General features: G+C 53.9%; 3 protein-coding genes across 4 annotated transcripts in view; 1 reads left to right on the top strand and 2 right to left on the bottom strand.

Moving 5' to 3' along the window:
- Positions 1-5,137, bottom strand: part of Exosc7 (exosome component 7) — an 18,964-nt gene extending 13,827 nt beyond the window's left edge. Inside the window, exon 1 of the mRNA XM_013030217.1 lies at positions 5,123-5,137. Coding sequence (XP_012885671.1) covers positions 5,123-5,137 — 15 coding nt within the window. The remainder of the gene's footprint in view (positions 1-5,122) is intronic.
- Positions 5,138-15,053: 9,916 nt separating this feature from the next.
- Zdhhc3 (zinc finger, DHHC-type containing 3) lies at positions 15,054-27,104 on the top strand. Of its 2 annotated transcripts, XM_013030329.1 has the most exons (7): positions 15,060-15,384; positions 20,037-20,161; positions 22,444-22,540; positions 22,627-22,708; positions 22,844-22,939; positions 24,743-24,873; positions 26,151-27,104. In XM_013030329.1, exons 1-7 carry the CDS (start codon positions 15,079-15,081, stop codon positions 26,307-26,309), a joined length of 996 nt encoding a protein of 331 aa, XP_012885783.1. In that variant the 5' UTR covers positions 15,060-15,078; the 3' UTR covers positions 26,310-27,104. The 2 variants fall into 2 exon arrangements, with proteins under 2 accessions (XP_012885785.1, XP_012885783.1); XM_013030331.1 differs by lacking the exon at positions 22,844-22,939 and having other exon boundaries at positions 15,054-15,384.
- The window catches only part of Tgm4 (transglutaminase 4), a 31,982-nt gene continuing 31,285 nt past the window's right edge, over positions 26,574-27,270 (bottom strand). The window contains exon 11 of the mRNA XM_013030215.1: positions 26,574-26,638. Within this exon, the coding sequence (XP_012885669.1) occupies positions 26,574-26,638 (65 nt within the window). The remainder of the gene's footprint in view (positions 26,639-27,270) is intronic.

The raw sequence follows: 27,270 nt of genomic DNA, 5'->3' as shown, positions 1-27,270 counted from the left end.
TCTCCTCTCTCTTCTCTCTCTCCTCTCTCTTCTCTCTCCTCTCTCCTCTCTCTTCTCTCTCTTCTCTCTTCTCTCTCCTCTCTCTCCTCTCCTCTCTCTTCTCTCTCCTCTCTCTCCTCTCTCCTCTCCTTTCTCCTCTCTCTCCTCTCCTTTCCTCCCACCATCTTTTAGTTTATTCTCAATGGGAAGGGTCCGGGCCAGGAGTTGGGCACTAGTGCAGCGGCTGCCTCTACCCGTGGCATTGTCTATTTCAGACTCTCTGTCCCTCTTGTCTCCTCCTCATTGCAGCTTTTTCTTCCTGCCTCTCATCTTTCCCCTTCTCATCGAAAGGCCGCTTGCCTCATGTGCCTGCTAGAACAGTGTCCCAAAGAAAAGTGTGTGTGGGGGGGGAAATACCTGCTCAGGTGGGGTGCGCAGTCTCCCTCCCTGCGTGTACCCAGCTTCTTGGATGTCCCTATTTGGTGGAGGTGATCACTGGGAAATTATGAATCGCTGTTGGAAAGGAAAAGAACCAATCTCAGGCAGAGGAGTAGTGGGGGGATTGGGGGAGTGTGGGCCCTGGATATCTAGAGAGAATGTTTGCAAGGGTCACACCTTGAGGTGGAGGTCTCAGGGTGCCCGCCAGTTTTAAAGGAGCCACATTGATACATAGAAAAAGGTCGCCGTTCTTATTGAAACTTTATTTTCTTTCTTTCTTTTTTTTTTTTGGTCAGTTGTGGGGCTTGAACTCTGGGCTTGCTGAATGATGTTATAAGTGATATCTGGGCCTGAGTGAAGGTGTGAAGAAATGTAAATGATACAGTGTTCATTTTAAAACTCTACTAAAACAATATTTTCACTAATCACTCTATTGTTGCTAGACCTTTTTTTCTTTTTTTGGTCATGGGGCTTGAACTCTGGGCCTGGGCGCTGTCCCTTGAGTTCTTCAGCTCAAGGTCAGAGCTCTATCACTTGAGTCACAATGCCACTTCCAGTTTTCAGGTGGTTCATTGGAGATAAGAGTCTCTCGGGCTTTTCTGCCCGGGCTGGCTTTGAACTGTGATCCTCAGATCTCAGCCCCCTGAGTAGCTAGGATGGCAGGCGTGAGCCACCGGCACCTGGCTCTGAGCATTGTTCTGATGCACAAATTTTTATGAATATTGTCCTTAACACAGCCAGCTGGGGAAATTGAGGTACAGAGCTTAAGTGCCTTCGCACAAGGTCACAGATTACATATTTAATAACTGACAGAGACAGGATTTGAGTCTCGAACATTCAAGCTCCTGTACTTCTACCCACCCCCTCCTCAATTTTTGTTTTTAGGGTACTTAGGCCCTTGTGCTCGTTGTTGTTCTACCACTTGAACCATCCCTCTCCGGGCCTTTTGCTTTAGATAATTTTCTGGGTACAGTCTCACCGAGCGTAGATTTGAGATCTTTCTACCTATGCCTCTTTGTTTTGTTGAGATGGAGTCTTGGTAACCCCTGCCTCCCCCCCCCATCCATTTCCCAGGCCCCATTGATGGCCATGAACTATGATCCTCACTGTCTTTGTTCCACTAGTTAGCTGGGAATATAGGTATGAGCCACTCATCTGGCAAGCACACCTGCAGTCCTGTCACCTAGTGCAGCCACCAAGAAAACTTGATTTCATTGCCCACAGTATCTGATAAAAGAGGCTCCTTGTTTGCTAAACCGCCCTTGAAACTACATGTAGGTTTAACCCCAAAACAAGGAGTCAGTTCAAGCAGGAATTCCCACATCCCCCTTTTCTAGTGGAGTACAGATGACAAGTTCCTGTGGGTTTCAGGCCATCCCCTTAGATAAAGGGACACAGGTAGAATTTTAACTCCCAAGTAGCTGAGAGCCCTCAACAGTGAAGGAGGGTGGGGAGTAGAGTAAACATTAGTGAAGAAAGCCAGATTCCAGCCATGTGCCACGCTCTCAGAACAAACATCCGCCAGCTCTCCAGACATCCACAAAGTGTTTGCCTGCCTTCAAGTTGTCCGAGTGTCTCTCCCCCACCCTCCCAGTTCTAAGGGGCCTCAGGATGGGAGAAGCCTAAAACACTTGCCTAAAAGGAGGTTAAGATTTATTATAGCTGGAGAGTCCAGGTCCCTGGAGCTATTGCAGGACGCACAAGACAATAAAATAAAGCGCTCAAGCTGTGTGGTAATTAGAAGAAAAGCCAGTCCCTAACAAGATGCTAATTGTACAGGCCTTGCACCAAATGCAAGACTAGCAGTCAACCATCAACATTACAATCATAGGGTATTACACACACAGAGTAAATCTCTCCCACCTAACCTTGGTTAATTAAAGCTATAAAAAATAAAGCCCATTACAGAAGAGCTTGGGGGCAGTGCGGAACCTGTGGTGCTGAACTTACAGAAAACTTAAAAACCGAACAGGGGATATTTTACTCCTTAGGCTTAAGCAGACCTGGCCACATTTTAGGCGTATTCACCAGTACCCCGAGACCCTAGAAAAGCACAAAGTGATCTACTGCTTTTCTTATATCTATTTATTTATTTAGCCAGTCCTGGGGCTTGAACTCTGGGCCCAGGCGCTGTCCCTAAGCTCCTTTTTGCTCAAGGCTAGTGCTCTACCACTGGAGCCACAGCGCCACTTCCAGCTTTTTCTGTGATTAATTGGAGAAGAGTGTCTTGTGGACTTTCCTGCCCCGGCCTAGCTTGGAACCACGATCCTCAGATCTCAGCCTCCTGAGTAGCTAGAATTACGTACGGACATGAGCCATCCACGCCTGGCTTCCTTTTCCTTTAAATACTTTGCATCTGTCCTGCCCGTACCTTGTCTTAAGTAGGTATTAAATAACCTGTCCTGGTTAGCCAGCAAATGTCTGTCTGTCTGATACTAGACATTGTAATTTGGGATTACAGTGTTAGGAGAGTCGACAGCAGGGTGGGTAACGCTCACTCCACATCAGAGGCAGGCATATAGCTAGTGCTTTATTCTCAATCAGAGGAAGTGTTTTTCACATATATTTTATTTTGAGAATCAGCAAGGCATTTCCTATGTCTCATGAAGTCCTGTGTGAGAAAGAAAGGGGCGGGGGTCACACATCCATGGCAGTATCCACACCCCCAACAGCCCTGAAAGGAAGAGCAAGGTAGAAACAAGAAAGGTGACACCTCAATGTCACCCAGCAACGCTGGGGGAGGCTAACGCCATGCCGCCTCTTGTTCCTTCCTGTTTTGGTGTCTTTAAAATTATTTGCATTCTTCTTTGGGAACAGTTGTCCAGAGACAAATAGCCAGGTCTCTCACTCCTGGCTGTCAGGAAAGTAAGAAAGCCAGAGGTACATGTTCCTAATTTAACCATCCCAATGCAGCCTAAATGTGTGTGTATATGTGTGGCCTCGGGAAGGGGGTCTTCAAAGTCTCTCCCAACCTATAGTCCTCAAGGTGCATGGAATTTTGTCTTGTTTTTGGTTCCCAAACTAGGACTGGGGCTTGAACTCTGGGCCTGGGCACTGTCTGTGGGCTTCTTTTGCTCAAGGCTAGCACTCTAGCCACAGCGCTACTTCCAGCTTTTTCTGTGATTTCTTGAAGCTAAGAGTCCTCATGGACTTTCCTGCCCTGGGCTAGCTTCAAACCCCAATCCTCAGATCTGAGTCCCTAAGATGATGATGGCTGTGAGCCACAGGTGCTTGGCGACTGGTGTAACCTCTTGGATTACGTGACTATCTGCTGTTCAGGGTCAGCAGAGATGGAAAGGGTGTCTGGAGACAAAGTACACTTCCGGCCACAGCCCAGTCGCCGACTGCGACCTTGGCATGTGAAGTGTGTTTCTAAACCGAGCATTCGCAACACAGATTCCAGAAAGACTGGTTAGTTAGGAAGATAATGACTTGGCGGCGCGCAGATGATTGGGCAGCTAGTCTGGAGAGTTGGGCTTTGTCACTGACATACTTTATGACTCGAAGCAAGTCACTTAAGCTTTCTAAGACTCATCTCTTCCCCTCCCCCTCAAAGAAAAAGGTTATCTTGCAAGGTTATAAAACTCAGAGTCCATCCAGGATCTACAAATATTTCGACATTGAAAAGTATAACTTTCAAGATTTTAAGGCTTCTTCTATTCACCATTTTGTAATACACATTTTGTAATATACATTTATTTGTGTGTGTGTGTGTGTGTGTGTGTGTTGGTCCTAGGTCCTGAACTCAGGGCCTGGGCACTGTCCCTGAGCTATTTTGCTCATGGCTAGCATTGTGCCACAATAAGCTACAGCTCCATTTCCGGTTTTTCAGGTGGCCAAGTGTAGATAAGAATATCAGGAACTTTCCTGCCCAGGCTGGCTTTGAACCACAGTCTTCCAATCTCAGCCTCCTTTGGAGTAGCTAGAGTTACAGGTGTGAGCCATTGGTGCAAGGCTGGCTTTGACTCTTCCCTGTTTATCCATCTGTCAGTCCTGTCTCTCTGCATCCCAAGAAGACTCACTCAGAGAGAGTCTCAGCGCACAGGAGACAAATGCAACATGGAGGCAGGAATGCCAAGTTTTTCTCGAGCGTTCTGTTCGTTTGTGGGCCCAATGCAGAACTGGCGTTTGTCTTTGCTTGTTTGTTTTTGGGGGTTTGTTGCTGTTTCGTTTTGGTGTTTCCTTTTTCCACAGGAGCAGTTTTTAGGTGTACCTGTTAGAGAAAGCTCTAGCTCTTGGTCCCTCCAAGAGCCAAGCTCCTACCTGGGTGATGTCGCAGTGGCTGAGTGTCGCAGCACAGTGCAGGGCCGGGTGTCCTCAGCACCCCCAGGGGGGAACCTTAGCGGGTGGGGCTTTGCCTAGCATGGGTGGGCTTTCTCCCAGAGAGAGCAGCATCCTGGCACCTGACCCCCACAAGAAATGATCCCCGGCAGAAAGCACACCGTAGGGATTTAACCTTTCGGTGACTCCTGGGCTCAGGCGACATGGCCCTCCTGCTGTCTAAGGGCAGGATCTATCTCGTAACCGTGGGCTGGGGTCCTGCTGGGTCCCACCTTCCAGTCCAGAATGCCTTTGTTCAAGCCTGAGGCCATGAACGCTCGGGATCTACCGGTACCGGTAGCACCGGCTCTCTACGTATGTAACCGTTTATGGGCAAGCTAGCCAAACGGTTAGTAACCCAGGTTCCTGGTGGAAACGGACTTACCCTTCCCCCGTTCATCTTCTGGTTACTAGGCAAAATTCAGCGGTTGTAGTAACTAAAAAAAAAAAAAGGTCAGCTTTGGGGGTGTATCCTGTCTCCACCACTTCCTCGAGATGTGAACTTAATGCCTAGCTCTCTCTGCTTGAGTGTCTTCCTCCCCAAGCAGAGAGAAGGAAAGCCAGGGGTTCATTCCTACAAGGCAGAGTGGATGTGGGGATCCGACGGCTTGAGCAGTGTCCGCCGTGTCACGTGGTAGCTGGCATGCGGTGAGATGTTCAGGAAGAGTCCCCGCCTCACCCCTCCAGCCGGGGCAGCAGGCCAGGTAAAAGTCCATCTTGGAACCTACCCTTCCAGAAACCAGATGGCGGTTCTGCGTTCACTTGACTTAGTTTCACAAGCAGGCTGGCCACCGGGGGTGGCTCGCACCTGTCATCCTAACTACTAAGGAGGCTGAGATCTGAGGATCGAGGTTTGAAGCCAGCCCGGGCGGGAAAGTCCATAAGACTCTTCAGTTAACCACCACAAAAGCCGGAAGTGGAGCTGTGGTGCAAGTGGAACTTAGCTTTGAACAAAAAAAGCCTAAGGACAGTACCCACGCCCTGAGTTCAAGCTCCAGAAATGGCACGTAACACACACACACACACACACACACACAGTTTCACGAGCTTATGAAAGCATCAGTCATGACTAAATATTCTCCAGTAGCCAGATTGATACTGTGTGGCTTTTATGAAGGTTTTCCTCTTGGGTTACAAACTGGCTAAACCTTTAAGGTTGCAGTAGGCTCTGTGCCTTTGTCCTAGAGAGTGAGTTAGTCCCCTCTCCAAACATTTTATCCAAGATCCACTGATTCCTTGAGCTTTATTTATTTGTTTATTTATTTAGTCAGTTGTGGGGCTTGAACTCAGGGCCTGGGCTCTGTCCCTGAGCCTCTTTGTGCTTAAGGCTAGCACTCTGCTACTTTGAGCCACAGCACCACTTCCAGTTTTGGAGTGGATCGTTGGAGCTGAGAGTCTCACGGGGACTGTTCTGCCCAGGCCAGCTTCCAACTGCGATCCTCAGATCTCAGCCTCCTGAGAGGCTAGGATGACAGGTGTGAGCCCCTGGCGCCCGGCCAGCTTCATTTCTTTGCTGCTATGTCCGGCAAGCTGGATCTGTGTTTGGAAGAACCCTTCACAGCCTCTGTGTTCCTGAGGGCCCACAAATAGCTGCTGGTCCCACTTGGTTCAAGGGTTAGGCACCAGCAATAAAATGGGCTCTGGAAGAAGGAAGTTCTTGTTTTGGTTTTGTTTGCTCATGTGTATGTTTTCTTGTCTTCATTGACATGGTCTTGTTGTATACTCAGTCAGGGAGCCCTCTGCCTCAGTCTCCCAATGCTTGGATGACAGTTATGCATCACATTGGCTTACTGATTTTTTTTGGGGGGGTGGGGGCCTTGAACTGGGGATCTGGGCACAGTCCCTGAGTTTTTTCATTCAAGGCGAGCACTCTACCACTTTGAGCCACGGAGCCATTTCCGGTTTTCTGGTGGTTTGTGAGAGGTAAGAGTCTCACAGATTTTCCTGCCTGGGCTGGCTTTGAACCTCAATCCTCATATCTCAGCCTCCTGAGTAGCTAGGATGATGGGTGCGAGCCACCAGAGCCCGGTGGCTTGTTGATTTATTTTTTTTCCTTATGTTTTGGCAGCATGGGAGTTTGAACCTGGGGTTTTACACTTGTGAAGCTGTCATGCTACTTCTGAGTCATCCCTCTAAATCCTGTTTTTTCACTGATTAGTTTCAGAATGGGGGCACCCCTGAACTGAGATCTGCCTATGCGAGGCTTTTCTTTGTCAGTGGCTCGTCCAGCTACCTCATCTAGCTTCCCGCTGTGGTGGTGGGACAACTCAGACTTTTCTGCCAGGGCTACTACTGTGTTCTCAGCCCCCCACACCCCCAAGCCCCACAAGTATCTAAGCCACATCTTGAAGGTTTATTATCGTTATTATTATTATTGCCAGTCCCAGGGCCTGGGCGCTGTCCCTGAGCTTCTTTTGCTCAAGGCTAGTGCTCTACCACTTGAGCCACAGCGCCACTTCCGGCTTTTTCTGTATCTGTGGTGCTGAGGAACGGAACCCACTTTGCCACTCAGCCACATTCTTAGCCCTAAGTTGTCACAAAGACTACTGAATCGTGTTCACCTCTCACTTTAAAGCTCACTTGGAGAAAGTGTCACCATATTGCGATGTAGAACAATAAAACTCATTTCTCCTATTACAAAAAAAAAAAAAAAAAAAACTGTCTTGGAAATGACTGCTTCCGGGGCCCGCAGCTGAGGGACCTCTGAGGAGGAGGAAGTGGAACTCTGGGTTTTCTGCTTGGTCATTCCTCCCAGAGCAAGAGGAAAAGCAGCCATGCATTGGGCTCTGAGAGCAAGCAGAGCTGGTGTTGTGTGTGTGTGTGTGTGTGTGTATGTACACACGCATGCATGTGTGCTGGTCCTGGGGCATGAACTCAGGCCCTGGGTACCATCCTGAGCTTCCCCCCCTACTTCAAGACTAGAGCTCTACCACTTGATTCACAGCTCCACTTCCAGCCTCTGGGTGGTTCATTGGAGATAAGAGTCTCAAAGACTTCCCTTCCTGGGCTGGCTTGGAACTGTGATCCTTTGAGCTCAGCCTCCTGAGTAACTAGGATTATATGTGTTAAATCCTGGCCTCAGCGCTGCCTTGTTCTCTGTGGCCTTGGGAATATTACCCAAAGCCTTGAAACTTTTTTTTTTTAATCTCTGCAGTGGAGAAGCAGCTCAGGGGCTGGGCTGGGTTGTCGCATGAATTAGAACTAAAATGAGCCACTTTGGTGTAAATCTTCCAGCGCAATAGGCACTCAGTGAATATGGGTGCACGGCCACCCCTTCCTGTATCCAGTACTGCGTGTCTATTCTGAAACTTAAGGTTTTCACCCGAGTGTGAAAGGGATCCCGATTGCCACTCTGTGAAGCAGGAGAATTTGAATGAACTCTGTTAGGTGGTCTTCAGTGTTCTGTCGGCTCAAAATGCCAAATCACACAGTGGCTGTATTTTTTTTTTCAGTGATTTTATGTGTGGTCTTGTTTTAAAGTTGTCGTTGTTTCTCGGTGGTATTGCCACATGTGTCACACCCTCAAAAAGAGAAATGAGCGTGTTGCTCAAATAAGTAGTGGCTTCAACTCTAGTGTTTGTGACATGTGTTATATCACAAATAAGTAGTGGTTTCAACTCTAGTGTTTGTGACGTGTTATATCACAAATAAGTAGTGGTTTCAACTCTAGTGTTTGTGACGTGTTATATCACATGAGGATCTATTTCTTCTGTGTGTGTGTGTGAGACAGACAGACAGACAGAGTCCTGGGGCCTGAGTACTGTCCCTGAGCTTTTTTCCTCAAGGCTAGCGTTCTTCCGCTTGAGTCACAGCTCCATTTCCTGGTTTTTGCTGATTATTTGGAGATGAAGTCTCACAAACTTTCTTCCCCAGGCTGGCTTCCAGCCACAATCCTCAGATTTCAGCCTCTATTTTTTTTTTTCCAGTCCTGAGGCTTGAGCTTAGAACCTGAGCACTGCCCCTGAGCTGCTTTTTGCTCCAGGTTAGCTCTCTCCTATTTGAGCCATAGTGCCACTTCCGGCTTTTTCTGCGTATGTGATACTGATACCCAGGGCTGCTTCATGCATGCGAGGCGAGCACTCTACCACTAAGCCACTCTCCCAGCCCACAGATCTCAGCCTCTTGAGTAGCTAGCAGCAGGCCAGGTCATATCTTTGTAGGAGATTGTACTCCATGCAGAACTGCTGGCTGTCCACTTGGCAGACTTTTTTTCTTCTGAAGTTAAACTCCTTACTATTAGAAGGCTGAGTGTGTGCATGACGTTTTCCTGAGAGCAGCCCGCTGTGGCAGCTTATCACTTAGCAGCGTCAGTGTATATAATAATGTATGGTGAGCAGGTGGAATATTTTAGCATTCCCTCCCATTACCCCCACACACCCCCCATCTCTGTTTTGTTTTTCCTTTCATGTGTTAGTTCAAGGTGGAGCATGCCAGAGACGAAAGGCAGGCAGGAGACAGATCTTCCTGTGGGAGAGAGACATGTGTGTAAAGATTGTACACGACAGGCAATAACTGCCTGTCAGGGCACCTTCTGGGCCTGGGCGGGTGTAACACAACAGATAAGGCGCCTTTTCTCCACAAGCCACACCCTCAATCTTTGGAGAAAAGGTTGAGTGACTCATTCTATTTTCTTACAAAACCTTTCAAATATAGTGACTCATGGTTCATTCTTTAATTTTCTTTCTTTCTTCTTCTTTTTTTTGGAAGCTCATCAGAAATGGGCATGCATTTTACAATCGCCATTTTTGTTGTTGGTGGTGGTGGTTGTGGGGCTTGAACTCTGGGCCTGGGCACTGTCCCTCAGCTCTTCAGCTCAAGGTGAGCCTACCACTTGAGCCACAGCATCATGTCTGGTTTTCTGAGTGGTTTATTGGAAATAAGAGTCTCATGGACTTTCCTTCCTGGGCTGGCTTTGAACCTCGATCCTCAGATCTCAGCCTCCTGAGTAGCTAGGATGACAGGCATGAGCTACCAGTGCCTGGCTATAATCCCCTTTTTTTGGATTCTTACACAACTCTTTTTTTTTTTTCTGCCACTTCTGGGGTTTAAACTCAGGACCTGGGCACTGTCCCTAAGCTTCTTTTGCTCAAGGCTAGCACTTTACCACGTGAGCCACAGCACCACTTCCAGCTTTTTCTGTTCATGTGGTAATGAGGAATCGAACCCAGGGCTTCATGCATGCTAGGCGAGCAGTCTACCACTAAGCTACATTCCCAGCCTCTTACACAACTCTAAATTAATTGTAGCTCAGATAAATTAATTTTCTACTTGGCAAGATTTTTATAGTTTCTAGGTCATGTGCCATCTTGGAAGTTGCAGGACTCATTTGTGAATTTTTCTTTTTTTTTTGGTATTGGGGCTTGAGTTCAAGACCTCACGCTCTTGCTTGGCTTTTTCACTCATGGCCAGCAGTCTACCACTCCGAGATACGAGGATTGTAGGTTTGTCTGTGCTGGGCAGCTTTGAACCATGATCCTCAGATCTTAGCCTCCTGACTAGGATTATAGGCGTGAGCCACCAGCACCTGACTTTTATATTGAGAGTCCATCACTCTAAGATGTGAGCATTCCTAAAAGCATTGAACGCCATGTTCCCAAGGTGATAGGCTCATGTACTCGCTAGGTGACTTTCAGAAGGGACTTTCAAGAAATAATCAGAAAAATGCGCTACTCTGTTTGAGATGACGCTTCCAGTGACTGCTTTATGAGTTACTTGACTCATAACAATGACATCAGGCCAGAGCTCCATGTGGGGGCGGGTTCAGAAAGATACAGGACCAGGGCCGGCCTGCAACGTAATACTTGTTAGTTTGACATGTTCACTTGGAATACACTTAACAAAAGTTGAATCAGAAGCCTCCTGGTTTCCCAGTTTCTAGGAGCTTGTTCCTGACCCTTGCAGAGAAGCAGCTGAAACTTTCATCTATAGTTCCATGCTGTAAGGATGCATTAGGTCAAGTCCCTCGATGTTTGTTTGGTTTTTTTGGTTTGGTTTTTGTTGGTTATGAGTCTTAAACTCTGGGCCTGGGCGCTGTCCCTGAGCTCTTTAGCTCAAGGCCAGAGCCATACCACTTGAGCCATAGCCCCACTTCCAGTTTTCTGGTGGCTTATTGAAGATAAGAGTCTCATGGACTTTTCTGCCCTAGCTGGCTTTGAACTGTGATCCTCAGATCTCAACCTTCTGAGTAGCTAGGATGACAGGCCTGAGCCAGTGATGCCCCGCTTTGATTTGTTTTTAAGTATTGAGAGAATCCTTCTCTCTGAGCCAAGAGAAAGCCTTTGTATCTAATCTGGAGTTTGTTTTAGCTGGTCTGTATTCAGGCTTTGTTAATGCTGCTTTTTAATCCACGCAGTCCCCAAATCTGCTTCTATACCGTTCAGCGTCACACACATGGATAAGAAAAGTAACCCTCTCTTGGCTCACGCCTGTCATCCTAGCTACTCAGGAGGCAGAGATCTAAGGATCACCGAAGCCAGTGTGGGCAGGAACATCTGTGAGACTCCTATCTCCAGTAAACTACTCAGAAAAAAAGCAGATGTGGTACTGTAGCTCCAGAGATTGAGCACTAGCCTTGAACACAGAGAGGCTAACAAAAAGTAACCCTCACAGAGTCCTCTGAAGCACTCCCGCTGTGGTGTTAGAGCTGTCTGAAATCGCTCCATCGCTTACATATAGGATCTCATCCCATCCAAGTGGGTGATCTGGGAGGATTGTGACCATCAGCCTCTCAACCCCGAACTTGAACACAGAACAATGGGTGGCACGTTTAGACCCGATGATAAATGGATAGGTACGAATTTACTCCTCATGCCACAGCAGCGTGGGAATTTAGTCTCAAGTGTGATCTGCTGACCTTAGAACCAAAACCAGCAGTTTACGTCTGGAGCTCAGGAAGTGTGTATCATGAAGGTGATGTGCTGAGCCGTGGGTCTAGAGGCAGTTCCTCACACCAAAAGGGTTCGGTTTGGTCTTCTCAGAAAATCAGCATCAGGGGTTGGAGGTGCAGCTCAGCTGGTAGAGTGCCAGCCAGTGAGTAAAAGCGTCAGGTACTGAGTTCAAGTGCTGGTCTTGGACCTTAAAAAAAAAAAATTAGGGAAAGAAAATCAGCATTAGTTTCAGTCATCTTGGTTTTTGGCTTCTTTTGGCGGAAAGGGTCCGTTGTGGGGCTTGAACTTAGGACCCAGACGCTGTCCCCCAGCTTTGATGTTCAAGGCTAGTGTTCTACCACTTTGAGCCACAGCACCACTTCTGGCTTTTTTTTTTTTTTGGTAGTTAATTGTAGATAAGAGTCTCAGGGACTTTCCTGCCCAGGCTGGCTTTGATCCAAGGTCCTCAGATCTCAGTCTCTTTCTCCCCCTCTCCCCCTCTCTTTTTTCTCTTTCTGTCTGTCATTTTTGCCGGTCCTGGGGCTTGAACTCAGGGCCTGGGCACTGTCCCAGGCTTCTTTTGCTCAAGGCCAGGACTCTATCACTTGAGTTACATCACCACTTCTGGCTTTTTCTGTGTCTGTGGTACTGAGGAATGGAGCCCAGGGCTTCATGCATGCTAGGCGAGCACCCTACCACTCAGCCACCTTCCCAGCCCAGATCTCCGCCTCTTAAGTAGCTGGGATGACAGGCGTGAGCTGCCGGTGCCCCTTTGGCTGATCCTTTCCCGAAGCACAGGCTGTTCCCCACCAGATTTCCCTCTTATGTCTGAGATGTTTGCTTGGCTAATTTAAGGGAAAAGTCCTTATTGGAAAATTCCTTCCGTTGGTCGAGGAGACCCAGGGGTTAGTGAACCTTCCTATAGCAGCTGCTGTTCGTGGTTTCAGTTGGTGTATTTTGAGCCTCTTGAGGGTGGCTTGGGGCATATGCCCTTCAGTTCCACACCAATGTGTGTGTGTGTGTGTGTGTGTGTGTGTGTCCATCTGCCGTGGGTCTTGAACTCAGGGCCCCAGGCACTGTCCCTGAGCTTTTTCACTCAAGGCTAGCACTCTGCTACTTGAGCCACAAGTCCACTTCCAGTTTTCTGGAAGACTCATCTCAGTTGGAGATGAGTCTCACAGATTTTCCTACCCTGGCTGGCTTTGGACCGTGATCCTCAGATCTCAGCCTCCCGAGTAGCTGGGATAATATGTGCGAGCCATTAGCGCCCGGCTGCCTGCTGCCCCTCTGGCCAGCTTCTTTCCTGCATCCCAAGCCACCCCCCACCAGTGATAACAGCAGGAAAACCAAGCTGCTCCGCGTACTCTTTGGTCCCAGATTGTTCACAGATGGCACATTCTGGCTGGGTTGCGGTGGCTCACGCCTGTCATCCTAGGTACTCGGGAGGCTGAGGTGTGAGGATCACAATTTGAAGCCAGCCAGGGCAGGAAGATCCATGAGACTCTTATCTCCAGAAAACCAGAAGTGGAGCTGTGGCTTAAATGGTACAGAGCTACCTAGTTTACTAGTTTACTACCAAAAAGAAAAAAATTGAAAAGGTACACATTCTGGTTACTAGAATAAGAGGGAACCTTTCACCTCTGGGAATATGGCCACAGTCCTGAAAGTAAGCAGGCTGAACCTCTAAGGGAGCCCTGTGGTCACCCAGCCCTCGCATTGAGTTAAGGAGCGGATGTCTGAAACTGTAGGAAGCATGAGACAGCAGCAGGCTAGTGATGGGGGGAGCCGTCCAGCCCTCAGAGACCCCGGAGACAAGAGCAGGCAGAGAGGCCCGACGAGATCGCCTTTTACTGCGGTTCCAGCTCCTTAGCAGTAGTAAACAGAGGACACCCCCCCGCCCAGCCGCCAGTTAACAGAGGAGCAAGAACCACACCAAACAGATGCCAGAATTAGAATTGTCTGATCAGGTCACTTTGGTGTGAGACTGAAGACCACAGTGAATCTCTGTAGCACCTGGGGACATCATTACCTACCTAGCACACTCTAGTAACTGACGTTCCCAGGATGGCTATAAATCACCGTGGAAGAAACGGATGGCTCTTGTACTTAAGGCAGGAATAGCAGTGATACCTAGTAGCATCCTACCCTTCTTTCCCCTTCCTTCCTTCCTTCCTTCCTTCCTTCCTCCTTTCTTCCCTCACTCCCTCCTTCCCTCCTTTCCTTTTCTTCTTCCCTTCCTCTCCCCCCCCTTTCCTCTTTCTCTCTCTCAATTTGGTTTTATTTCTTAAGACTTGCACCATAACCATCTAACTGTGCATCTGCTTCACTTAGTTTACTTACAAGGAAGCCCTCAATTCCTTGGCCAAACGAAGCACCCCGGCTGTGGCTCTAGCAGAGTCAAGGCCCCGCTAGGTGTGCATAGTCTTGATTGAGGACAAAGCACCGTTTGATAGAAGGGAAAAGATGGACCTCTTGGCTATAGATGACTGCTGCGCATGGAACGCAGGGATTTGTCCCTCACCACCGTGGGGAATCCTGGCAGGTCTCTTACTTATTTAGTGGGCGATCACTTCAGATCCAGGGCCAGGAAACTTCTCTGTCAAGTCCCAGAGTGGGTACTTTATAGACGAGTCTGTGTCCAGACGTGGTCGAGGTTGCATTTACTACATCAGCGTTATTTTTTTTTTTTTTTGTCAGTCATAGAGCTTGAACTCAGTGCTCTGAGCTTGTGTTTTTTACTCAGGGCTGGTGCTCTGCCCTAGTGAACCACAGCTTCACTTCGGGTTTTTAGATGGTCAGCTGATGACGAGAGTCTCACAGACCTTCCTGCCCAGGCTGGCTTCGAACCTTGATCCTCAACGCTCGGCCTCCTGAGTTGCGAGGATAGCAAGCCTGATCCACTGGTGTCTGGCCAAGGGCCTGTGTCTTTGAATAAGTCTAATTAGGCTGTCACTGGCGGTGCTGGGGCGTGGCTTGCGTGCTCCCCAATATTCTTGCTCTCTCCAGTGACTCTGGTAGGCAGGTGTGGGGGAAGAAAAGTTTCTTGCTTAAAGCACCTCTACCCCCTCGCTTAGCCCCCACCCTGCCAACCCTGGGATCAGGTGGCCGGGGCTGGAATGTGTGTGGATCTGTGGGTTTGTGTGGGTGTCCATCCCGGGGCTTGAACTCGGGGCCCCAGGAGCCGTCCCCAAGCTCTGTTTGCTCGAGGCTGGCGCTCCACCACTTGAGCCACAGCCTCACTTTGGCTTTTTTTTTTTTTTTGAAGTGTATTATGGGAGATGGGCGTCTCGTGGACTTTGCCCACGAGGGGAGGGGAGCGCGGCATCCTGATCAGGGGAATCACAGGAGGCGTCGGGTCCGGCCCCGCCCTCACACGTGCCCGCAGCTGGCTGGCACAGGTCTGCCCGCGCTGAGCCGGCCTGGCGGCATCTGTGGGTCTTTGTCCTCGCAGATGCCAGTATGGACAGAATAGCCTATGATGCTCAGCCCCGCCCACCGCTTCCGAGACATTGAGCGCAAACCCGAGTACCTGCGGCCGGAGAAGTGCGTCCCGCCTCCCCGCCCCGGCCCCGCGGGCGCCATGTGGTTCATCCGAGACGGCTGTGGCATCGCCTGTGCCGCCGTCACCTGGTTCCTGGTCCTCTACGCGGAGTTCGTGGTCCTCTTCGTCATGCTCGTACCCTCGGGAGACTACGCCTACAGCGTCGTCAACGGGATCGTGTTCAACCTGCTAGCCTTCCTGGCCCTGGCCTCCCACTGCCGGGCCATGCTGACGGACCCTGTGAGTATGTCGCTCTTCCCCCGGCCCCCGAGGCGCGGCCAGAGCCCCCACGCTCCTCTCTCTGGACCCCAGGAGCACGTGGGGTTAGAGTTCCACGGGACACCGGGGACATGGCGCACCGTATTGTACGCCATCTGCCAAGCTGGACTGGTCTGCTCCCGCCCAGACCGGCTGCTGAGGCAGAAAGGTACGGTGGTGTAGCCGGCCGCCCGTGGCCCGCACCTGTGATCTCAGCCCCTCAGGAGGCTGAGATCTAAGGATCTGGGTTTGAGGCCGGCCCTGGGCAGCAAAATCTGTGGGCCTCTCGTCACCCAATTTGCCGGTAAAAATAATACAGAAGGGGAGGAGGCCTGATTCAGGTGGGAAGCGTGCCAGCCTTGAGTGGAAAAATGCTAAGCAAGAACATGGAGGCCCTGGGTTCGAGCCCCAGCGCTGGCCTTTCAAAGGATGTCTCTCGATGCACACCTGTGGGCATGGCGGCCACTCCTGTGTGACGTCACTAACACCGAGCTGCGTGCGCGCGAGTTTGCTGTTGGACAGACTTTCGGCTTTGGTTTTTGCAGCCTAGTATTAAATCATCCTTTTCCCGTTCATGATCTGGCTACGAGCAAAGCCAGACAGCCGTTCTTGGATAAGGCCCCCCCTGTGGCGTGACGGTTTCACGCGTGTGCGAGTGTGAACGAAGAAAGGGAAAGCGCTGCTAAGGGCAGAGGTGCGGGCCACCCATGTGCTGTTTCTGTGAGCCCCGGGAAAGCACAGTGGAGATGAAGGGGTCCCGGGCCGGGCTCCTCCCGGGGTTCCCGTTTCTTATCAGTTTGGCTGGTGAGCCGTTGATCCAGCCCACAAGAGAGCGGTTTTCCTGGCTCCATGACACCAGAGCCTCAGACACGCCCGCACACACCGGCCCAGTATGAGTGCTATTCATGGGGTTACCAGACAGGATCAAGCACATGTAGAGCGCCCCTGGGCGCCAGGGCATGGGAGGTCCTCCAGAACTACTAGTAGCTTGATGAGACTGGAAAGTTAAGGTTTATTCATTGTTTTGTTGGTCGTAGGGCTTGAACTCAGGGCCTGAGCGCCATCTCTGAGCTCTTTTGCTCAGGGCAGGTGCTCTTATCGCTTTGCACCATGGCTCCACTTCCAGTTTGGGTTTGCTGTGGGTTTTGTTTTCTCTTGTCCATCCTGGGACTTGAGCTTGGCCTGAGCGCTGTCCCCGAGCTTCTTCGCTGAAGGTGGGCGCTCTACCACTTGAGCCATGGCGCCACTTCTGGTTTTCTGGAGATGAGAATCTCATGGCCTTTCTTCCCTGGGCTGGCTTTGAACCGGGATCCTAGGATCGCGGCCTCTTGACAGGCGGAAGGCCAGGTGGTTTTGACAGGACCAGTAATCACGCCTTGGGTGACAGCTTTAAAAGACAACGCATATAATTGAAAAGCGAAGCGAAGGAGGTGGTTGGTGAAAGCGGCCGGTGCTGCAAAGGCGGAGACCGGAGAGTAGCATGACCGACGAGGTGTTCCATGCAGCAGTGATTAAAACCGAGCCATCGAGAGAGAGGGGCTGGGTGTTTTAAGCAATTGGCATTGTGCTTGCAAGCCGAGGTTCAGGGTAGGACGGAGAGAAGTGAGGAGCAGGGGTGCCCTTCACCCCTCGATCTGGCTTTAACTGCTTTGGGAGCCGGGCTCTGGGCGTTGGAACACTCGTGTGGCTCATAATCAGCTGGGTCTGAGGACCGACGTGGAGGTGAATCAGAGACCATTGGGAGTCTCGATCGAAGCCGGGTACCGGGGGCTTGAGCGCATCACCCCAACCACTGGAGAGGCCAAGGAGATCTGAAGGATCACGGTTCGAAGCCAGCCCAAGCAGAAAAGCCCGTGAGACTCGGATCTCCAATGAATCACCAGAAAACCAGAAGTGGCGCTGTGGCTCAAGTGGTAGAGCGCTCGCCTTGAGCTGAAGCGCTGAGGGACAGCGCCCAGGCCCAGAGTTCAAGCCCCACGAACGACCCAAAAGGAAAAAAAAGAAAAAACACACAACCAGCCAGCTGGCAGTCATTCCTTCCAGCGCCATGGTACCTGAACTTGTCAGCGGCCCCTCCGTGGGGAGGTTCCGCTTGAGAAATGGAGCAGGGACGGCACAAGTGGACCGCGCAGCCCGGCGGGCACCAGTGGGTCGAGTCCTGTGGCATCTGACCGCTCACCCACCCCCCCTCCGGCCACTCGGAGATTGTGAATGCCAACCGACGCGCTCCCTGCCTCCCAGAAACACAGCTGCAGGAATGCAGAGGAATGGAGAGCTCCTCTTGAAGACAGGTTGCACCCTGGAAGTCCCCCTTCCTTCCCCTCCTTTCCCCATTTCCACCCCCGCGCTTTTCTAGTCCCAGACGCGGTCTGATGTTGCAGCCTGTGAACCATTCCTTCGTTCATCGGGGAAAGTCAGATCTGGGGCAGTGTCTCCCAGAAGATGCGTAGAGCTGAGCCACGCAGCTCATTAGTAGCCCGGCTGCAAAGAAGCGCGAAGCCAAGCCTCGCACGATTACAGCAATGCTGTGCCGGCCACTGGTGGCTCCCAGAGTCTCGAGGTCTTTCCTGCCCAGGCTGGCTTTGAACTGTGATCCTCAGATCTCAGTCTCCTGAGTAGCAACCATGACAGTCGTGAGCCATCGGCGCCTGGCGTTAAGCTGTTTTTGTCCTTCTTTTCCTCGGACCTAATCATCAGTGAACACTAAAAAATGATTTCAAAGCTGAGCTTTGAGAAAAGGTAGAAGATAAATCTGTTCGATTTCAGCAGACTGTTCGAGAAAAGAAAATTCATCTCCCGATCCCTGCCAGGCTGGAGGTCCCATGTCAATGTAGACCGAGTCTGGGACTGTCTCACACTACCGCAGGCCACCGAGAGGGTGCCAGGGCGAGGGGGCAGGCATTAGCCCAGGAAGGATGGGTGGGGGGGGGCATTGGGAATTCAGACAAGTGACGCTCGGGCGCCCCCTGCTGCTGGCCGGGCGCTGTTGCATCTAGGGAACAGCCAGGTCCACCTCACCTGAGGGAGGGGCCGGCCTGCTCCCAAACCACATCCGGGACTCTGCCCAGCGGCTTCCCATCTGCCACTGCTGCTTTTATTTTCTTACTCCCGTCTGGGGGCTTGAACTCAGGGCCCAGGCGCTGTCCCTGAGCTTCTTTTTGTTCAAGGCTGGCGCTCTCCTGCTTGCACCCTGACTGCACTTCCATATTTTGGGTGATCAATCAGAGATGAGAGTCTCCTGGACTTTCCAACCACAGCTATCTTCCAACCGTGATCCTCCGTTTTTAGCCTCCCGAGTAGCCAGGATGCCGGGCGTCACTACCACTTTCAAACAGCCCCGAGAAGCCGTGTCCCAGAGAGAGGACGTGATGCTTTGGGGGATCCCCCACCTTCCACCTTCTCACAAAGGAGACGGCCAGCCTTGGGGCACGGGCCCCAAGAGACCCCCCCGTCCATCAAGGAGAGGAGGACAAGCCGGGAGCGCGCATGCGCCCCACCCCCAAACCCCAGAATGCCGGTGCCTTTCAGTGGTAAATGACAGCAGGTAAAAATGGTGGAGTCCTTAGACACTTCACCACGCCGGGAAGGAAGGCCTCATTCCCCAGGCCGTTCGCGTCTTAACAACAGCATCGAGGCGACGGAAAAGCAAAGACTGCGGGGCACCCATGGCTCCCGCCTGTCCCCCTGGCTGCCCGAGAGGCCGAGGTCTAGAGGATTGCCATTTGAAGCCAGCCCGGGGCAGAGAGGCTGTGAGCCCTCACCTCTGATGAATCGCCACCAAAGCCAAAAGGAGCTGAAGCGTGAGTGGCCAAGCACCAGCCTTGAGGGGGGAAACGAGCATCCCTCAGGGACAGCGTTGAGGCCCCAAGTTCAAGCCCCAGGACCGGCACGATAAAGTTACTTAAGTAGGGATCCAGTGAATTGGGTTGGCTTTTGATCAAGGCATAAGTTCTACACTTGGGTGGCTGGATCTGGCTTCTAGAGCTGCCCCTTGGGGTCGCCTGGTTGGCTTCCAACCTCTACCTCCGCTGTGAAGTGAGGACCAGAGCGTGGTCTCGGGCTGATGGGTTTATTGTCAGTTTCTTGTTGTGCTCGCCGACAGCCGCTCTTTGTCAGAAAGCACTCGGAACTATGCCTGGTATGCGAGCGCCCGCTCCACGTCTGTGGGGTGGGTTATTGTTCCCCGTGGGTTGATCCAGGGCTGGCTTCGCGCCTGGCCCCGGGAGTGGAAAGTCGCCTGTGCCCCTCCCAAATTTACAGTGGAGTAAGAGGCCCCGTGTGCTATCACACAGGTTTGGGCAGGGGAGCAGGAAGGCTGGCCGGTGCGTCGGGGGTGGTTGGGTGGCTTAGTGGTGGAGCGCTTACCTAGCACGCACGAAGCCCCGGGCTCCATTCCTCAGGCCCACCTACACAGAAAAAAGCCGGAAGTGGTGCTGTGGCTCAAGTGCTAGAGCACTAGCCGTGAGCACACTAGAGGCTGGGGATGGTGCTCGGGCCCTGGGTTCGAGCCCCACCACTGAAAAAAAAAATAGAATCCTCCGTGTGGACGTGTTTTGGGATGTGGATCTGAATGATGACTCTGCCCTGCAGAACGCACCCGCCCGGGCCTGACGCCTCCCCCCCCCTCTCCACAGGGGGCCGTGCCCAAGGGAAATGCCACCAAAGAGTTCATCGAGAGCCTACAGCTCAAGCCCGGCCAGGTGGTCTACAAGTGTCCCAAGTGCTGCAGCATCAAGCCGGACCGAGCCCACCACTGCAGGTACCCCCCCCCCACACACACACACGTCTCCCCAGAAGACTCTTCCCTCCAGAGAATCGCCAAAAGAGCCAGACATGGCGCCGTGGCTCACAGCGGTAGAGCACCAGCCTTGAGGTGGGGGCGGGGGGATCTTTCCCTGCAGTGTTGGGGATCCAGGCTGCTTCCATCTGCCCACTCAGTGGACCCAAGAAGAGGGTAGAACTCGGTGTGGGTGGAGCCAAGTATGCTAATGTGATGGGCCATGGATGCTCATGTGGGTGGAGCCATTGAAATGCTTACGTGGACGGCCAGGGCAGCAGGCTTCTGGGGGGATAGGTTGTTCTGGGGCAGGGGGTAGAGCTGAAGACCCTTTTCCTGGCCTAGACCTAACGTGCACCCCACACGCGGCCGACCCCAGCCCTGTGGCGCCCACACACCTTCCGATGCATCGCTGTGCGTCCGTTATCGGGGCTCATCCGGGAGGACGGGGTAGATCTGCAGAGGCTGGTAACAGAACTTGAGCCCTCCCCCCCCCCTTCGGTTCGATGAGAACCTGCTCTCAGGTCCCCCAATCTTTCCATCCCACCACACTTCGGCCCACCATCCCTTTCAGTCAAAAAGGTGGCGAGCCAGTCAGACTATGGATGGAAGGAAAGAACTCCGATCTCCAAGTAACTGCCAAAAAGCCAGAAGTGGAGCTGTGGTTCAAGTGGTAGAACCCCCAGCCTTGAGGGGAAACACTCAGGGACAGTGCCCAAGCCTGGAGTTCAAGCCCCAGGATCGACCCTCCCCCCAAAAAAAAAAATTACTATTATTTTTAATAAATGAAGTAAGTAGCAAGGAGGAGAAGCCCTACAGCCAGCGGAGATCGGGAGGAACCTTCGGGAAGCAGACACCGTGGTGGTTCTCTGGAGAACAGTGTCTGACAGATGTTACCAGCTAGGATGTATATCGTGAGGGAGGGTGTGTCATACGTATATTGGCATGCATAACTGCGTGTTTTACTCGATTCATTTATTTTGGCGGTGCTGCGGTTTGAACTCGAGCCTTACCTTTGCTACATAGGCATTCTTATCGCTTGAGCCGCTTTTTGCCTCATTTCTTTCTTTCTGTGCGGGTCCTGGAGCTTGGGCCCGGGTCCTGGGCGCTGTCCCTCAGCTCTTTTGCTCCAGGCTGGCGCTCTACCACTTGAGCCACAGCACCACCTCCAGCCTGTGGTAGCTCACTGGAGATGAGCATCTCACAGACTTTCCTGCCCAGACTGGCTTTGAACCAGGATCGTCTGAAGTCAACCTCCTGAGTAGCTAGGGTGACAGGCGAGAGCCACCAGCGCCCGGCCCTTGGTGACATTTTATCACCACGGCCACCTGCCTTCAGACTAGGAGTGACAGCATTGATAATCACAGACTGGGGAGGCGGCAGACGCTTCTCCTCGGAAAGCGGGGAGCTTCCCCAGTGATCTCGGGGGACCAGGCACGAGGCCACCCACACAAGGAGCTTTTTTTCCAGTCCTGGGGCTTGAACTCGGGCTGGGCACCGTCCTTTAGCTTTTTTACTCAAGGCTGGCGCTCTACCCCTGCGCCACAGCGTCACTTCCGGCTTTTCCTGGTTCATTGGAGATGAGAGTCTCATGGACTTTCCTGACCAGGTTGTCTTTGAACCGTGACCCCCAGATCTCTGTCTCCTGAGTAAGTAGGACGACAGGCCGCTGGCACTCATCTCCCCCCACTTTCTTGTGGGGAGTTGGGGGGTCAGGAACATTCTTCTCTCTCGGCTACGCCACCTGGTCAAGCTGTACAAGTGATTTTGTTCCTTTTCTGTTGTTCATGCGAGCCTGATCTCAAACTCCTTGTCACCCCGGGGGAACGTCTTTCTCCACCGTCACCCAACAGCCAAGAGGGCTGGGGTGTGCGGGCCTCTGTCCCCTGTGGTCTGTGATCCCCAAAGTCCCAGTCGGCCTTCTTTTTCAACTTTTTTTTTTTTCCCTTAACTTTTGGTGCCGGTCCTGGGGTTTGAACTCAGGGCCCAGGTGCTGTCCTGGAGTGTTGTTCTCTTGAGACTAGCGCTGCACCGCCCGGAGCCGCAGCGCCGCTTCAGGTTTCTCCTGAGCGGTTCGTTGGAGATAGGAGTCTCACGGATCGTCCTGCCCGGGCTGGCCTCAAAGCGCGATCCTCACGTCCCAGCCTCCCATGTGGCCGGTCCCTTGGGGGCGTCGCATTCCCCCACGGGGAGGGGCAGGGACCGCCCCCCCCTCCCAGGCAGTGGGCCCCCCCTGAAGGTCTCCCCCTCGTGTATCTCGCCAGCGTGTGCAAGCGGTGCATCCGCAAGATGGACCACCACTGCCCGTGGGTGAACAACTGCGTGGGCGAGAACAACCAGAAATACTTCGTCCTGTTTACAGTGAGTCGGGGTTCCCTCCGGAGGGGGGGGGTGGCGGGTCAGGAGGCCGCCCCGCCCCCCACGCGGCGCCTCTCGTGCTCTTGCAGATGTACATCGCTCTCATCTCCCTGCACGCGCTCGTCATGGTGGGCTTCCACTTCCTGCACTGCTTCGAGGAGGACTGGACGAGTGAGTGTGCGCGCGGGTGGGGGGTGACACGCGCCCCCCCCTGTCCGTCCCCCTCCACAGCGGGGTGAGGGTGGAAGTGGGGGGGGCGGCTCTCACGACCCTGCCCTGGGCCGGGCTCCGACCTCCTTTTATTAGATATCCTCCAAGCGTACGGAGCGGCCGGGAAAGCGAGCGCAGAGGCCCGGGCCTCCCTCCGCCACACGAGGCCGCCCCTCGCAGGCGGTCCCGCAGGTAACGTGGGGAGCCCCGAGGCCAGGCCCCACGCGGGCGAGGGAGCTTCCTTCCCACATCTCTGTCTCTTCACGTAGTTTTTCCTTCTGTCGGTCTCGGGGCTCGAACCCGGGGCCGGGGCGCCGTCTCTGAGCTCTTTCGCTCAAGGCCGCCGCGCTCCCATTTTGAGTCGTGGCTCAACCGCCCCCCCCCCCGCCAGGTTTTCTGGGGTTTTGTTGGAGTTAAGGCTCTCATGGGCTTTCCTGGCCTGGCTGGCTTTGACCCACGATCCCCAGATCTCAGCTGGCCGAGTAGCTAGCGCCGGCCTCCCCCGTGGCCTTGCTCGGTGCTGCACGGAGCAAATGCTGCCGCCGCTTCCTCCGTCTTTTTCAAATGTGTGTGTGACTGGGGTTTGGATCTCGGAGCCTTGAGCTTACCTGCGTGGGCTCTCCACCACTTGAGCCATATCCCTAAGTCCTTTCTTGCTTCCACTTTTAGATAGGGCCCCCGATGTTTCCAGAGCCAGCTCCCCATCCTATTCCTCTTACCTCGTGTCTCCCACGTAGCTGGGACTACAGGCATGTACCACCAAACCTGGCTTACTAATTGAGGTGGAGCCTTGCAACTCCCTCTCCCCCCCCCCAGGCTATTTTACCTAATGAATTTTATTTTTTTTTTTTTGGCCATTCCTGGGGCTTGAACTCAGGGCCTGGGCACTGTGTCCCTGCACTCTACCCCGTGAGCCACAGCGCCACCTGCAGCTTTTTCTGTGTAGGTGGTACTGAGGAGTTGAACCTGGGGCTTCATGCGTGCTAGGCGAGCACACTACTACTGAGCCACCTTCCCAGTCTCCCATGAATCCTTTTTGCCCCCCAGTACAGAAAGGGAAAGTAAATAAATCCCAGATCCAACCCTGCGCCGGAATCCTTTAGTTGCTGAGCTCTGGTCTGCTGGTGCAGCCCTGAATAAAACAAAAGTCTTAGTGGGGTGCCTGGGGCTCACCCCTGTGATCTCAGGAGGCTGAGATCTGAGGAGCCCGGTTCAAAGCCAGCGCAGGCAGGAAAACCCATGAGACTTATTTCCAGCGAACCACCACAAAACCGGAAACGGAGCTGTGGCTGGTGGAGCGCCAGCCTTGAGCAAGAGCTCGGGGACAGCGCCCGGGCCCTGAGTTCAAGCCCCACAACCAACAGGAAAAAGTCCCCGGCCTCCCGGGGCTCCCACCGCCATGCTGTAGCTGCTCAGGAGGCTGAGATCGGAGGCCCGCAGTTTGGAGCCAGCCTGGGCAGGAGTCCGTGAGACTCTCCTCTCCAACCAGCAGACAAGGCAGGGAGCCGAGCTGCGGCTCAAGTGGTAGAGCGCCAAGCCGAAGCAAAAAGGCTCAGACCCAGCACCCAGGCCCCGAGTTCAAGACCCAGGACCGGCATAGAGGAGGAAGGAAAGGAAGGAAGGAAGGGAGGGAGGGAGGGGGAGAAGGCAGGCAGGCAGGGGAAGCCAGGGAGCGCAGAGTACAGAGTTGGGCTCTAAAGCCTCCTTTTCCCCCCGATATATTCCCCGGGGCCCCCCAAGGATGGGCTGCTCCCCAGACCTCAGCGGAGAGCTAGGCAGAGTGTTTCTCTGTTGGAGTTCATCCCTCAGGAGCCCTGCAGAGGGGCGAGGCATGTCCCCGGGGGTCCCCCCCAGTACCTTCGCAGACCGGGAAAGGGGGGGGCACCCTCAAAACCAGTGCAGCCGAACCCCACCTCGCAGGACCCATCTCCAGCCAGGGCCGGGCGCTGGCGCGATGCGCAGCCGGCGCTGAGCGCGCGGGCCTTTGCGTTGCAGAGTGCAGCTCGTTCTCGCCGCCCGCCACGGTCATCCTGCTCATCCTGCTGTGCTTCGAGGCGCTGCTCTTCCTCATCTTCACTTCGGTGATGTTCGGCACGCAGGTGCACTCCATCTGCACGGACGAGACGGTGAGTGGCGGCCCGGGGGGGGGGGAGGTTCGGGTCACTCCGTGGGGCGGCCATGTCCCCCCCCTTGCGGGTTTTTTTTGGGGGGGCCAGGAAAAAGGAGGAGCACTTGGGGCCTGTGTGTGGAGAGCCGAGCTTGGGAGTGGGGGGGTGCAGGCTGCTGCCGTCCAGTGATCTGGGGGTGGGGGGTCACCCCCTCTCCCCAGGTGCAGCCCAGCAGCTCTGGGTTCTGAGTAAATGCGGGTCTGGGAAGCAACGGCATCAGCGCTGGGGCTCAGCGCCCCCCTTCCCCTCTCCCAGGCCGCCGTTCCCCCCCACACACCCAGGACCCACTGAGGCAACATTGCGGGGCGCCCTGTAACTCGTACTAACTCCTCTCCTCCCTCACCCGTGGGGCCTCTGTCCGCCCTCCTCCTTCTCACCCGGCGCGGGGCCAGAGCAGTCATTTGATGGGGTTCCCCCCCCCTTTTTTTGTCTGCAAAGCGGTCGCAGTGGCTCTCAGACTCACCGAGGGGTCCCCCACCCACCCAGGGCCGCACACGGACACGCATGCGTTCCTCCAGAGCCCGGTGACCCTCGTCACCAGACACAGAGAGGCTCCTCAAAGAAAGAAGGGAGCATTGGCCGGGGGCTCACGCCTGCCATCCTGGCCGCTCAGGAGGCTGAGATCTGAGGATCGTGGTGCAAAGCCAGCCTGGTCAGGAAAGTCCGTGAGACTCTGATCTCCCATGAACCACCAGAAAACCTGAAGGGGTGCTGGGGCTCAAGTGGTAGATAGAGCGCTTGCCTTGAGCTGAAGAGCTGAGGGACAGAGAGCTTAGGCCCTGAGTTCAAGCCCCACGACTGACCAGAAAATAAATAAAAGAGAAGCAGCCGGGGCGCCAACGGCTCCCGCCTGTCATCCCAGCTACCCAGCAGGCTGAAATCTGAGGATGATGGTGCAGAGCCAGTCCCGAGAAGGAAAATTCAGGAAACTCTTCATCTCTCTCATTAACCACCCCCAAAACACAACAGCAACACAGAACTGGTGCTGTGGCTCATAGTAACGCACTAGCCTTGATCACAAAAACTCAGAGAGGGACAGCTTGTGCCCAAGGCCCTGAGTTCAAATCTCAGGACTGGCATGCATGCACGTACACGCACGTGCACACACACACCAAAAGCAAGCAAGCAAGCATTCACAGCCCAGTCCACCTGCATCCAGCTCACGGCCGGCCCTGGCCACCCAAAGCCCCCGCCTGGAAGCGCTTAACTGAAAGTGTGATTGTTCTTGTTTTCAGGGAATAGAGCAGTTGAAAAAGGAAGAGAGAAGATGGGCTAAAAAAACAAAGTGGATGAACATGAAAGCCGTGTTCGGCCACCCCTTCTCCCTGGGCTGGGCCAGTCCCTTTGCCACGCCAGACCACGGGAAGGCAGACCCGTACCAGTACGTGGTCTAGCAGCCTGGCCACGCACACACACCTGGCCCCCAGCCGCCGTGGCACGCGTGGCTCGCGCAGAGACGACTCCTCCTCCCGAGGAGAAAACACAAAAGCGAGTTTTCTGTGAGGTCTCAAGGCCCATGGCGGGCGGTGGCGGAGCACACCCGCCCACCGCGCCACGGTTGTTTTTCTCCTCACTGCTGGCTTTTTCCAGCTCGCCTCCGGCGGGTGTGAGTTTGCACGCTCGCCCCGTGTCTGCGGGAGCGGAGGCTGCACCCCCCCTCACAAATCACTCCTCTGGCCCCCGATCGCCCCCTCCGCGCTCTCTTCCGGACTCATGACTAACGCTGGGGGGGGGATCCGGTGGTGGGACCCGACCTGGACGGACGGCCCCGGGGTGGGGGGGAGAGCCAAGGGGGGGGCCTCGACCCCTCCCCCCCTCTGTCCCCCTCCATGGGACCTTCCTCCTCGGAGACCACGCCTGACCCGGCCAGCCCGGGCTCGGGGCCAGGAGGGGCCCCCCGAGCAGGGGGGGGTGCAGGGTTCCAGGCAGCCCTGGGCTCCCCGCCTTCTCTGTACGCTCCCTCGATGATGTGACACCCACCACGCGTTGCACAGCCCCCCCTCCCCGGCCCAGGGTGAGCCGGGAAGCCCGGGCGGGGGGGGGGGGGTTCGGGGGTTCTTCACACGGACAGACGGCCGCCTCCGCGCCGACGCTCGCGCGCAGACCCCCTCGCTCTCCTGCGGGGGGGGCGGGATGGGGGGCGCCCACCCCCACCCCTGGGCCCTCCGCGCGGAGTTCTTTTTTAAAAACAATCGCCCCCCGTTTTGTAGCCGTCGCGGGGCGGGGGTGAGGGGGGGCCCTGCCAGCCTCCGGGCGGCGGGACGCGCTTCCCCGCGGAAACGAGGCAATAAAACGTTCCCCAAACACGCCCTGGCTCTGCCGTCTCCTGTGTCCATCTGTCCGTCCTCTCCCCCC

This window comes from Dipodomys ordii, unplaced genomic scaffold, assembly GCF_000151885.1.
Source record: "Dipodomys ordii isolate 6190 unplaced genomic scaffold, Dord_2.0 Scaffold128, whole genome shotgun sequence".
Classification (NCBI taxonomy): Eukaryota; Metazoa; Chordata; class Mammalia; order Rodentia; family Heteromyidae; genus Dipodomys; species Dipodomys ordii.
Note: the sequence above shows the minus strand (reverse complement) of the source record. Positions and strands in the feature narration are given on the sequence as shown.

Bases quoted from the DNA above. Each gene is read 5' to 3' on its own strand.
- Zdhhc3 (XM_013030329.1), top strand. From the start codon at position 15,079: ATGATGCTCAGCCCCGCCCACCGCTTCCGAGACATTGAGCGCAAACCC. The intron at 20,162-22,443 runs GTACCCCCCCCC...GTATCTCGCCAG, and splicing joins GACCGAGCCCACCACTGCAG to CGTGTGCAAGCGGTGCATCC. The intron at 24,874-26,150 runs GTGAGTGGCGGC...TCTTGTTTTCAG, and splicing joins CCATCTGCACGGACGAGACG to GGAATAGAGCAGTTGAAAAA.